Source organism: Canis lupus, chromosome 33 (assembly GCF_003254725.2).
Source record: "Canis lupus dingo isolate Sandy chromosome 33, ASM325472v2, whole genome shotgun sequence".
Classification (NCBI taxonomy): domain Eukaryota; kingdom Metazoa; phylum Chordata; class Mammalia; order Carnivora; family Canidae; genus Canis; species Canis lupus.
This window is the reverse complement of record NC_064275.1, coordinates 25,345,613-25,359,020: the sequence shown is the minus strand read 5'-3', so window position 1 is coordinate 25,359,020 and position 13,408 is coordinate 25,345,613. Positions and strand designations below refer to the sequence as shown.

The window sequence follows — 13,408 nt, the reverse complement described above, 5'->3', positions numbered from 1 at the left end:
GGGGGGGTGGGGGGGGATGGGGGGTGTATCACTCAAAGGTTCAGAGTGAGAACAGGTTTCCAGGTCAATGATTAGGAACAATCACGTCCAAGATTCCCTTTAGACTGTGTAAACTAAGCAACTCTTCCATTACTGAGTTGTCAGTGGTAAAGAGAATGCACTTGATCTAAGCTGCACCAGTTTCCACCTACTTATCCAATCCACTTTATTCTCTTTGATCAAGAGAAAACTCCTTGCCAGCAGAGCAGAAACAGCTAAACCTAGAAGCTACTTTAGAAGAATTTAAAATGCCTTCTAATTACCAGATAAATAAGCTAGTTTGAGAGAAAGGATTCATTTACCTTCCTTGCTTCCTTACATATAGTAGTGTAGAGCAGTGGATCTAAACCTTGAATACACATTAAAATCATCTAGATATTTTAAAAATTATAGATACCTAGGCCCCAATGTGCAGAGATACTGACTTAACTGCTCTCATATGGGGGACAGAGATCAGTCTTTTTAAAAAGATCTCCAGGAAATTCCTAGTTATATAACCTTGGGTATCTTTTTCTTTTCTTTTCTCTTTTCTTTTTTTTCCCCATCCCTTCCCTTCCTTTTTCTTTTCTTTTCTCCTCTCTTCTCCTTCCTTCCTTCCTTCCTTCCTTCCTTCCTTCCTTCCTTCCTTCCTTCCTTCCTTCCTTCCTTCCTTCCTTTTCTTTCCTTTATTCCCTGCTTTCTAAAGTTTCTGACTTCATTCAGTTAATTTATCTAGAGAAAGTTCCTACAATAATATTTACCTAATAGGGTTAGTGTGAGGATTGAATAAAATGGTTTGTGTAAAGTGCTTGCATGGTATTTCTGATGTAGCAGGCATCAGTGGTTATTAATTTTCCCTGTCCCAGTGCACTTACCAAGAGCTATCACCATAAGTAATCCTGGAACGCCAAAAGCCAATGCATAGCAGTCTTCCCCAAAACACTGCACATCTCCTAAAAAAAAAAAAAAAAAAAAAAATTACTCTGAATCTTGAGTCTTTGATTTTCTATTCTACAAGCTCAGGTTTGTGAGGTCCTAGGCAGAGCCATCCTCTTTCTTCTCATCACCTAATCCATAATCCTTCTTTTGAGGCAGACAAATCAAGATTAAAAAAAAAAATTCCCGGGGATCCCTGGGTGGCTCAGCGGTTTAGCACCTGCCTTTGGCCCAGAGTGCAATCCTAGAGTCCTGAGATCGAGTCCTGCGTCGGGCTCCTAGCATGGCCTGCTTCTCCCTCCTACTGTGTCTCTGCCTCTCTTTCTACGTCTATCATAAATAAATAAATAAATCCTTTTAAAAAAATCCCTTCAGATTTTTAAGCCCTTGTAAAAGGAGAAGATAGACATCAGGAAGCCCTGAAAAGATTTTTGACTGGCTAAAGGAAAACCTTATACAAGGTCCCTCAGAAAAGATCCTAACCTCTCAGCATGGGTGTGATAAATGTAGAAATCAAGCTCCCTGCATTGATGGAGAGGTAGAAGACTGAGAAGTATCTAGTCCGTTCCTCTGCCTGAAAAAAAAACAGGACAAATCATCAGCGCAATGTGTCTTCTAGCTTCATATCCACCCCATATTCAGACTAAGCTGGAGGTACATACACAGAAATAGATTCAGATATTGTCTCCATGATATCTGAAAATCATATCTGATATTTTAAGACATAAATCAAACATTTACTCATTTTTCAAACCCCCGTACCAACATTTTAACACTCTTATACCCCTCCTAGGCAAAAATGATCATCCTATACACTAAGCCACTTGTCTATTCTAATACTGATTCTTTGCATTAGATGTCTGTTTCCTTCCGCAGGCTGAAAGTTCCTTTAAAGCAGAAATCATATCTTACTCATTTCTGTAATCCCTACTACCTAGCATAGCACCTGACATATATTACAGACTCAACATATTTTTAGACTGAATTAGTTAAGTGAATGATTAACTGGGTTAAGTAATAGATGTTGTGGAATGTGTGGTAAGAATCGCACTAGAACACAGGACAGTAGATTAAGTTGTTGATTAAGCAAGGTAGTTCCCCTAGTGCTTATGGGAAGTCTGCCAGAGAATATGAAAGGAAATCCGTGGGCTTAGAAGTGGTTAGTGGAAACTTGGAGGTGGATTTGTCTTATTACTGAAATGCCTTTGTGCAGCAGTTACCAAATGAAGCAACTTTAAAATAAAGTTGCTGATGCTTTATTCATTATGCCTCATTCTGGCACCACTGGTCTTTTCCTGACACAATAGCATAATCTGTCCTTCCCTAATGTAGTATTCATAGTGTGTTTGCTTCCTCTTCTGGTCCCCTTTTAAACCTATTCCACTCACCTATTTGTACAGTTCATTGTGCATAGAATCCCAAAGGCTGCCAAAGGTCGGTATTTCTCCAGTCAGCAAGCAATTATGATCTATGGTACCCCGGACAGATAAATAATATAAAATAATAGCTCAAATGGTCTGAAGGGTAGGAGAAACACAAGAAGCAGGACACAGAGAAAGAACAGAGAGAGAAAAACCAGAAACATGAGACATAGCTATAGATGAGGGAATAATACATGAAGACAGGCAAAAAAGAAAACTGAGGGCTAAGAGAGGAAGCCAGAAATGTTGCCTATTTAAGAATAGACTATTTGCCTTGCTTACTTCTGACAGCTTCCTCATTTGGGCCCATTTTTAGCTTATTCATACTGGTCCCACCCACCCACCCAACTAATAGTGGAAAATATTTAGGAAAGAGGGAATGATCATCCAGACAAGTTCATCTATAAAATCTCATTCTGTTTTATTCTGAATGATCATTTTCCCTTTTCATGGGATCTCAGCCAGAGATGCTTACGTGATCCTACCTACACTGCTCATCACCTCCCATTCCCGAAGCACCTACTAAGTTTCTTTTAAAATACCTGAAGTGAGAGTAAACTCACTACTTTAAACTCTATTTGAAATTTTCCTTCCATTGAGGAAAACACTTCTTATAGCTTTCACCCACTAGTTCTGGTTTAATTACTGACATCCTTCCAATATCTATAGATAGCTATAATATTTTCTTTAATTCTTATCTTATCCAGGCTGAATTCCTAATTCCTTCAACCTTTCTTCATAAGATGTGTTTCAGTCCATTCAGCACCCTGGTCACTTTCCTTTGAACATGTTCCAATGTTTCTCTCTATTAATGACCAGTACCCACCACTGAACAGAACTCTTGACCTGTGACTTACTTTAATCTTGGTAAATAGCTACCTGCCAGGTACATCTTTAATGCCTGCTCTACATTCTTGAAATCACAGAAATAACAGGATTCTTACATGTTTTTCTTCAAACTGGTCTCCACCAAAAGCTGCCACGCAGGGCTTGATACCTCCTGTTCCCAAAGCTATTAGACTCAGGCCAACCAATGATAGGACTCTGAAATGGAGAGGCAAGGATACTAACCATATTGATACTAAACACAACTGCAGAAATTGAATATAGAGATAAAAGAGAAAAAAAGTTATAAAAGGGCAAAGACCCCCTTCACATTTCTTCAATTTCTGTGGGCACTTTCCATCTACCTACACTCCTCAGAGAGACCCAGGGACACTTAGAATCTTTATGATCCTTGAGTCTTTGCTAGAAAGTATGCATTGCATAGGAAGGTTTTGTCCCTGGATAGTCCCATTTATCCTTTGGGTGCAATAGGCAGAGGCAGATACTGAAGGAACTTCAAAGTTAATTCACTGGTTCTCATTCTCATCTTAATTGAAGGGATACACCAATAGAAGGATCTTATAAACACCTATCCCACATATCCTTACTAACCACAAAACAAAATGTTAAAATTCATTATAATTAATAGAAGAATTGTTACTGATTTTTGATGGAACACAGAGAAGGAGGCATCTAATATTTATTAAAATTTAAAAATCTGAACTCATTGGATAAATACATATATAGCCACATTATAAACATGAATACCTATGATCTACTTCTTGAGCAACTGTAATCCTATCTACTTACTGAATCAACTGACTATCAGAATGTATCAAATGCCTCTGGCCCAATAAACATCAATAGCTTAAGTAAAAAGGGACAGAGCAACTGGAATATATGGAACTACACATAGATGGAAATAATCTAAGCTTTGAATAGGACTTCTATGATGTATTAAAAGAAATATTATGCACATTTTTTAATCCTAGCGTACAGATGTGTGGGTATGTAAATTGGTGAGGAAATATGGGGGATATGATTCTAATAATTGTCTTTAAGCATATGATTTTTTATGAAAAGGATACTAGCTAGGCATTCTACAAGTCTCCAAATGTTTAATAAAAACAAATGAGGACAGATAAAGTAGGAAAGAGTCCAACTGGTCATAAAGTACTTTTTTTTCTATCCACTTTGGTAATAAAACAATAGGTTGGAAAATAAAGGGACATCTCTGGTAAGAAAACAGAAAATCACCTGTAATGAATGTGTGAGACATTTACCTGTCTAATAGAACTGTGGTTCAGTTTATTCCATGATTTTACTCACGTGTGTACCGTTTGTCCACCTATTATTGGTAAGGCACCCAAGGACTTGACCACATGGCCAAGCACATACACCAAGGAGAGGTAGATGATTGTCCTGTTGAGAGAGTTAAATCAGTCAGTCTATAAACAGTTAAGAAAAGGGAAAGGGCAGAAGACATGAGTAGACACTTTTCCAAAGAAGACATCCAGACACATGAAAAGATGCTCAACATCACTCATCAGCAGGGAAATACAAATTGAAACCACAATGAGATACCAACTCACACCTGTCAGAATGACTAAAATTAACAACACAAGAAACAACAGTTATTGGCGAGGATGCAGAGAAAGGAGAACCCTCTAACACTGTTGGTGGGAATGCCAACTGGTGCATCACTCTAAAAAACAGTATGGAGGTCCCTCAACAAGTTCAAAATAGAACTACCCTATGGTCCCACAATTTCACTACGAGGTATTTACACAAAGGATACAAAATACAGATTCGAAGGGGTACATGCACCCTGATGTTTATAGCAGCAGTATCAACAATAGCCAAATTATGGAGAAAGCCCAAATGTCCATCAAATGATGAATGGATAAAGAAGATGTGGTGTGTATATACAATGGAATATTACTCAGCCACCAAAAAGAATGAGATCTTGCCATTTGCAATGGGTTGGATGGAGCTAGAGTATATTATGCTAAGTGAAATAAGTCAGTCAGAAAAAGACAAATACCCTATTTCACTCATGTGTAGAATTTAAGAAACAAAACAGATGAACATACGGGAAAGGGGCGGGGAACAAACTGTAAGAGACTCTTAATGATAGAGAACAAACTGAGGTTTGATTGGAGGGAGGTGGGTGGGGGATGGGCTGGATGGGTGATAGATATTAAAGAGGGCACTGTGATAAGCACTGGGTATTATAAGTAAGTGATGAATCACTGAATTCTACTTCTGAAACCAATATATTTTTTAAAAGATTTATTTATTTATTTATTTATTTATTTATTTATTTATTTATTTATGATAGGCAGAGAGAGAGAGAGAGAGAGAGGCAGAGACAAGGAGGAGGGAGAAGCAGGCTCCAATGCCAGGAGTCCAACGTGGGACTCGATCCTGGGACTCCAGGATTGCGCCCTGGGCCAAAGGCAGGCGCTAAACTGCTGAGCCACCCAGGGATCCCTGGAAACCAATATTGTACTGTATGTTAACTAACAAAAATTTAAATAAAAACTAAAAAAAAAATATTTGAGAGACTTGAGTAATAGACTCAGAGTTCATACTGATCTCAATGCCAGGATAAATGGAGTAGGAGGAGGAAGGGGTGGAGGAGGAAAGAACTGCCTGAGAAATGTACATAGAAATACTAGTAATGGTCAATGAAGTAAACAGACCAGAAAAAGAGAGAGCAACTCTTTACCCTGTAGTGTTAGAGGTAATAGGCATTCCCGTCAAGCTCCTTTTTCATTTTTGACCTGTCCCTCACTTACCCCCACACATACACAGTATCCACAGGATGGATTTGCAGCCAATGATTTTTTTAAACTAGGAGAACTAGGACAACAAGATACTTTGACCTGAGGTGTTTTTATCAAAGAATGTCTTTGACTCTAGGAACCAATAGAGGTCTAGAAAAACCTCCAGATAAACAGGAAAAAGGGATGGCTAACACAAAGAACTTTCTCTAAGCCCAACCACTGGGATATATAGAAAGATAAAGGGCTCTCAGGTTTAGCCTGGTCACTTGAACACTTGGGTTAATTGTAATCTCCACCACAGTTACCTCATATTCAAGTTCCCAAGGGTAAAAAAGGAGTCAGAGACTATGAATAGACTGCCCAGAGATAACTAAGCAGGAACTTCTTGCTGTATTATTTGCCCAAAAAATATGAATGGCAAATAGGAAGTAGAACAGTGAGGAATTCCAGGAAGAACATATATAGAGATTTACACATTGAAATATGCCATTATACCACATATACAATATATTCCTTATGTGCATTACTACATCAGCATTCTCTTTATATATACGTAGAATAAGTAGTATAAGTAGTAGTACTAGAAGGAACTTTGGAAATTATATGGTTTACATCTGTGATTTTAAAGTGTTATATGCTGGGATATAAAGAATGAAATGAAGGTATCAGAGAGAGGCTGGAGATGCCAACAGTCTCAAGTTGTGGCTTTCTTGTTCTAAATGCCTAATCTCTCTAGGTTGGCTCTCCAGGGAAGGGACTTTAGGGGGTTTATAATGGCAAGTAGGATATCAGAGGTTGAGTGACTAATCTAAGGCATTAATTGATTAAGGCAATTAACATCAGAGGGAGGGGGCAGGCTTTCCAAAAGGCCTTGTAGCATCTTCTAGAGAAAAGTTTTCTTTGTTGGAAAAAAAAGAATAAGTAGAATGGGAATAAAAAGGATTGAGGGGCACCTGGGTGGCTCAGGTGGTTGAGCATCTGCTTTTGACTCAGGGCATGATCCTGGGGTCCTGGGATCGAGCTCTGCATAGGGCTCCCTGCAGGGAGTCTGATTCTCCTTCAGCCTGTCTCTGCCTCTCTCTGTGTGTCTCTCATGAATAAATAAATAAATAATCTTAAAAAAAAAAAGAGAGAGAGAGATTGAGAAAAGGCCAGCTATCATGAACCCAAACACGATGATTTCTGGTAGATCATCAGAGAGAAAAAAAGGAGTGTGAGTTAGAGTAGTAGAGTCTAAGCAACCTTTTAGGTGAAAAGCTCAGGGAATTAGTCTAAGATAGGAAGAATATAAGAGAGGAAGCTAATGGCAGGAAACTTTAACTTTAACAGAAAGAGAAAGAAGTCAAGATAGTTGGGACATTCTGCATTTGAAAGGAGGTCATTGAAATGCTAAGCATAGGAAATAGAACCCTTCTGGATAGACTTGACCAATCTTCCAATTGCAAATGAGGAATGTGAAAGTCTAGAAAGGACATTCCTAAAGTGACATTCTTGGGGTGCCCGGGTGGCCAGGTTGGTTGAGCATTTGACTCTTGATTTCAGCTCAGGTTGTGATCTTGGACATGTGGAATGGAGACCTGTGCCATGTCAGAGCTGAATGTGGAGCATGCTTAGAGTTTCCCTCTCTCCTCCCTCTGCCCCTCCCTGCTCACGGTGCTTTCTCTCTGGCTCTCTCTCTCTCTCTCTCATCTCTCTCTCTTAAAAAGAAAAAAATAAATAAGTAAAGTGATGTTCTAATTAATTAGTATTAGGGTTAGGTCTAGAGCTTCTACTGTTTAACTTATGGCCTACTGTTCCTTTAGTTTTATTGTAGACAGGTTAATGTGACAAAGGAAAGTCAAGAGGAGGAAGTTTTAAGTTTTATTTCACCACCAAAGCCACGGTTAATTAGAGCTTAGGAACTGAGAAAGAGTATGTGAAATGATGGCAGAGAAAGAGACCTAGCATGAAAAGGGTCAGCTCTGATGAGACAAAAAAAAAAAAAAAAAGGAGGAGATGGAAAGGACATGCTCTAGACCTACTCAGAGAAAGAAAAGAGAGTTGTAGAGATGACATCCAAAAGCATATTTGGCAATAAACACATTTAAGAGAATGATTGTAAGCCTGAATCCATAGGCATGGGCTACAGGGTATAAAACCACACTAGAGATTATTACTAAAAACATCTGGCTCTTTTTAAAAGCAACTTGACATAAAAAATAGTATTCTAGCATGCAGTTAAGCCTCTCAGTATGCTTCAATTTTGAAGAAAGTCTTTTTAAAAATGAATGAAAGTACTATGTCATGTATGAGAGTCTTTTATTCTATAAAATTTATTTATTGAATAAAGACCATGGCTTACACTTTTTATTCTTCATATAGTGTCAATCTCCTATCTGGATGGACTTGGTCATCCTATAATAGCAAACATAAATCTTAGACACCTTCCGTGCTCGCTTCGGCAGCACATATACTAAAATTGGAATGATACAGAGATCAGCATGGCCCCTGAGCAAGGATGACACGCAAATCTTAGACACCTTCCCACCACCCTTCTCTCAAGTCAAGAAACTGTGTTTACTACTGTGGTATGGTTGTAGCTATATATTAATTAAATGCTGATTAAACACTTTAGAACAATGAATATATATATATATCCCAAGCAAATATAAACCAAGGTTTACTAAAGAGGATTCCTTGGAACACTAGGTCCACAAAGTATTCTGAAAAACTATTCCATGGTCAATAATTATAGGAATCACTACATACCATAACCTTCTCTTACAGATCGTACCATGTTTATTAGCATGTTAAAGTCTATTTAAGAAGTCATGCAGTAAAGAAATCTTTTTAACTTTATGCAGCCCAGTATTTTCAAAACTTACTTGACCATGAGAGCTTTATCTTCCTATGTTACACTCACTGTATCCTATCAACCAATTTCAACAAAATGCACTTTGTGAAATACTAATTAAAACAAATCCACAGATGACAAGACTATAGGAAATAATTTGGTGATGGATAGCCAAGATCCATCTTTAGCCTATGAGAATAATACTATAGGAGACAACTAAAACATTATCCCATAAATGTCTCTTGGTGCTATTTTGAGAGACTTAAAAGATATGGAACTGAATAGACCATCAGCCTAACTCATGAAAATATTTATTATATTCTTAAGAAGGAAAACACAGAAAGAGGCTAGAGATAAGAAACAGTAAAACAGGGATCCCTGGGTGGCGCAGAGGTTTGGCGCCTGCCTTTGGCCCAGGGCGCGATCCTGGAGACCCGGGATCGAATCCCACGTCGGGCTCCTGGTGCATGGAGCCTGCTTCTCCCTCTGCCTGTGTCTCTGCGCCTCTCTCTCTCTCTCTGTGACTATCATAAATAAATAAAAATTAAAAAAAAAAAAAAAAAGAAACAGTAAAACAGCTGAGAAGAGGAACTCCTAAGACTATACTAAAGGATGACTTAATCCAGAGAAGAGATGGAGAGTATTTAAAATAACTAACTACATTGAGGTCTCTAAAATTATAAATTTCCCGGTGGGTAAGAAATTTATCATCCCTGAGATCAAAACAAGAATTGATCTTAAACTACAGAATGGAAGATTAAAATCAGATTTAGGAAAAATAAAAATAAAAACAATTCCGGACTGGAAAGGGTGTAAAAAATTGGAAAAACTGATAATGAAGAGAAATAGTCTTTCTGTGTTGTTAGTCTTAGAGAGATGCTTATTTGTCATAGATGATGTAAGTATCTTCTTGTTTGGAAGCAAGAGGTTAGAAGTGGCAAAATCTCTGTACAATGCATCTGCCATGTACCCACCCATCTTCCTTACTTGAATTTTCCCAGCCATGAGTCAGCAATGGCTGCTCCCAGGATGGGAGTGAAATAACAGAGGCTGCTGAAGGCATGGTATATAGATGTGGAAGTATCTTCGCTCCAGTGCAGGAAATACAGGAAATACAGGGTCAGCACAGCTGAGGTGGAATAGGGAAAACAAAAAAAAAGATAGATGCATTAAAGTGATTTATGCAGAAGTGCATTTCATCTCTTGTCTTTGAAGGTGATCTCGAGCTTCAACACTCATATTAGTGAAGTGACTGAGGAGTGACTGCCAGGCAGTAGCAGCAGGCCCATGGGAACTATGAGAGAGAATGGGGCTATGCTTCCTGCACAAATGCAATCCTTCTCCCTTCAGTTCATATGCAAACATAGCAGCATTTAAGCCAATCACAAAGATCATATGGTGCTTCCAATGTCCCTACCTTCTCCCTCCCAACAATGATATAGTTCATAGACTTGAGAAATAAATGCGAAAATGGAAGTTTTCACATTTTTATTATTACAGACTGTGTTCTGGTTTCTGTTAGGTCTGTCTGTTTTTTGGCTTGTATGAGTTATTAGGTGAAATCCCATGAGGTATTTATTGGCAGTGCTGGCCAAAGGAAAAGACCAATTTGAATGAAGGTGAGAAGGGTGGATAAGGGAAATAAGTGCATAACGAAGACTGCATTCTTTGGGATGTGGATGAGGATGAGTGGAGTAAAGGCAGACCTTGAAAATTACCTTTCATGCCATAATAGGAAAAGCGCTCACAGAATTCATTTACCACAATGAAGGCAATGCTCAGTGGATAGTTGGAGCCACAGATTTTCTATGAAACAAAAAGACAATGGTTCAAGCATGAGCTTTCCTACCCCCTTTTTAGATTGCTTTCCTACTCCCTTTTTGTTTAGATTGCTCTAAACAGAAAATTTTATTTATTTTAAATCACCATGATAGGTAATGTGAAGCAATGGCTCCGACTCCTCATGAAACAGCTATTAGCACACTGAAAGTGCTTGCGTTGCTGACTTGGGAGTGATAGAAGCTATTCTGAATATTCCTTTGCTCTTCATTTATTTGATATGGAAGTGCTCAGACATTTCCTTGATCCTAGACACAAGGACCTGCTCATCTTCCTACAACTACTAACTGAAAAGCCTGGGGCTCTGGGCAGGATAATGAAAAATCATACTTATTTCTAAGAAAAGAACAAAGAATCAGCCTATGGAGCATTTGCTGTCCAAGCAGTTACATTTACAGGTCAATAACCTCCTTAGCTCTACTGTTCTGAACTAACCTCTCTTGTCCCCACCTGCCCTATTCATCATGCTGAGAGGAATCCTGGCAATATGATAAGCTTCCCATTCAGAGCCTACTAGAGCCAGCCTCAGAACCCAATTAGATTCCTAAAAGTAAGCTGATTGATCATCTTAAACTTGGGCAGAGAGTTCTTAAATCATGTAACATTAAATGTCCACTCTTCCTATGAAAGACATTCTGTAACATTTTCTTTTTAATCTTATTGGACATTAAAAGGACTATGCTATAGCATGTACCATATCAGTCAGTGTATAATGAATGTTATGCTTATTTCAGATCCCTACCTAAGATAGCTATCTGAGGTGGGGATGGATATCTGTACTTGGGACAGTCAAATCTCATCATGAAATGTATATTGCCTCTTATTTCATAAGAAATATATGCATCTTTGTAAGCAGCCTTAAATTGTTTAGGACCAGAAGATATATAATTAACTAAATAAATAATAAAGTAATAATTATTTTCATTTTTTACCTTACAGATAGATATGAAGAATCCTCCTAAATATTAATACATGTTAATATATTAACTTATTCTGAAGACACAATAAACTGGCTTCTCACCTTCCCAGATCACAGTTTGAGAATTATATAACCTGGAGTTTAATTAACACACTTTACTACTGGCAACGGCTGTATTAACATACTGACGCTGGCCATGCCACTAAACCTGTCTTTATGTTCAATTCTGTTATTCCAAAGAAATGAGAATTCTACTACCACTTGGCCCATAGTAAGAACTCAGCAAATATTGACTATTATTGCTATATTCTCTCCACTTACAGGATTTTGATATGAAGATTTAATGACATCGTGAATTTGGAAGTGTTTAACAACTATATAATACCAACATTACTATTCTTTGTTTCTCTGTCCTGTCCTCCACTATAAACTGGCACACATCATAACAGAAATTGGATGTATTCTAAAACTTTGGTGTCCAGCATAAGATTCTGAATACAGGGGGAACTAAGGGCTGAGTTTTTATATTGGTGAAGAAAGAACAATCACACACAGTTCTCCAGGCAAGAATGCTTGCCAAGTTTCCCTGGATATTCAAATTGCTTCTTTTTTTTCACCCCAGAGAAACTCAGAATATACAATGAGATACAGCAAAGTCCTGGATCCCAACTGAAGAACTCCTAACTACTCTTCCTGCTGCTTCTCCTAAGTAAAGGAAACTTCTGTTTAGATTTGGTTTTCAGGTTAATTCTAACTCCAAGTGAGAATAGTTTTTGATACCCTAATACAGCTCAGCCTGACGCTCCAGAGGCCAAGAAGTAGAACCAAAAGAACAATTCTGTTCCTGTCAGAAGCAGAACTGAATCTGGGGACTCACCGGAGGTGGCGTCTTTGGAAGGCTGAGGGGTCGGGATGGTACCTCTTCAGTGGAGACAGGTGAAAAAAGAGTTTCCTTGGATTCATTTTTCTGGAAAGGATTCATAGCTGGCTCCTTACTCTTGCTCTCCTCAAGCATTTGGCTTTGGTAGGCAGTTGGGACAGCTGCCAGCCTACTGTAAAACCGGACACTGGGAGTGGACTAGGTTTAACCCTATGCGTGTCAGCTTTCAGTAACTGCCTGGCCCAAAGCAAAGCACAAAGCTATAGGGAAAGAAAGGGCTGGGTCTCCAAGACTAGTTCAAAATAATGATTAAGTAAAAGGTCAAGCATGAGGAAGTAAGAATAACATATCACAAGATGGGGCAAGATAGTGCTAGGGAATTGCAAGAGTGTAAAACAGCTAAGAATGCCTCAAGTATATATTTAAAAACCGATTTCAGAAAAAAAAAAAAACCTGATTTCAGGGTCACAGTAGCTGCCATTTATTGAACATCTATTCTAGCCAACAATAATATATCTATCATCTCTATCTGTCTCTAATTCTTAGCACAATTCCCACTTTATAGGAACTAATCTCCCAAGAGTTTGAGTAATTTGTCCAAAGACATGAGGCAGGTCTGGAATTTTAACTGTCATGAGAGATGGGAGATTTGTGTCAGTAATGCCTGTGGTCATTATTCAGGAGTGGAGGGTATGGAAATAGAAATGTAGGAATATAGGGGAATTGAAATGCAATGAGAAGGGAAAGTCATCACAAAATTGAATTTGCAAAGACAGAAAGGATACTGATTTTGGTTTTCAACATAATGAAGTTCAACTAGAAATATCCTATAAAAAGTTAAAGAGATGGAGCTAAAGAAAATGAGAGAAAAGTTATGGTGATGTACATTTGCGAATCATTCTTCTTTACTAAATTCATTCCTTGTGTTTTCATCACTTCAAGATGAAT

At 38.2% G+C, this 13,408-nt stretch overlaps 1 protein-coding gene and 1 non-coding gene across 3 annotated transcripts in view; one reads left to right on the top strand and one right to left on the bottom strand.

Annotated features, from left to right (window-relative positions):
- Window positions 1-12,677, bottom strand: part of SLC15A2 (solute carrier family 15 member 2) — a 36,564-nt gene extending 23,887 nt beyond the window's left edge. Inside the window, exons 1-7 of one of the 2 annotated variants that reach the window (XM_025475686.3) lie at window positions 12,458-12,677; window positions 10,541-10,628; window positions 9,810-9,951; window positions 4,530-4,622; window positions 3,320-3,419; window positions 1,438-1,528; window positions 894-971 (exon numbers count right to left, since the gene is read on the bottom strand). In XM_025475686.3, the coding sequence (XP_025331471.1) occupies window positions 894-971; window positions 1,438-1,528; window positions 3,320-3,419; window positions 4,530-4,622; window positions 9,810-9,951; window positions 10,541-10,628; window positions 12,458-12,595 (730 nt within the window). In that variant the 5' untranslated portion in view covers window positions 12,596-12,677. Of the gene's footprint in view, window positions 1-893; window positions 972-1,437; window positions 1,529-3,319; window positions 3,420-4,529; window positions 4,623-9,796; window positions 9,952-10,540; window positions 10,629-12,457 lie in introns of those variants that run through there. The other variant, XM_025475695.3, reaches the window with a different exon arrangement.
- LOC112641718 (U6 spliceosomal RNA) lies at window positions 8,418-8,525 on the top strand. The gene has a single exon (XR_003124788.1). It is a non-coding gene; the product is annotated as a U6 spliceosomal RNA (small nuclear RNA).
- Window positions 12,678-13,408: the final 731 nt, after the last annotated feature.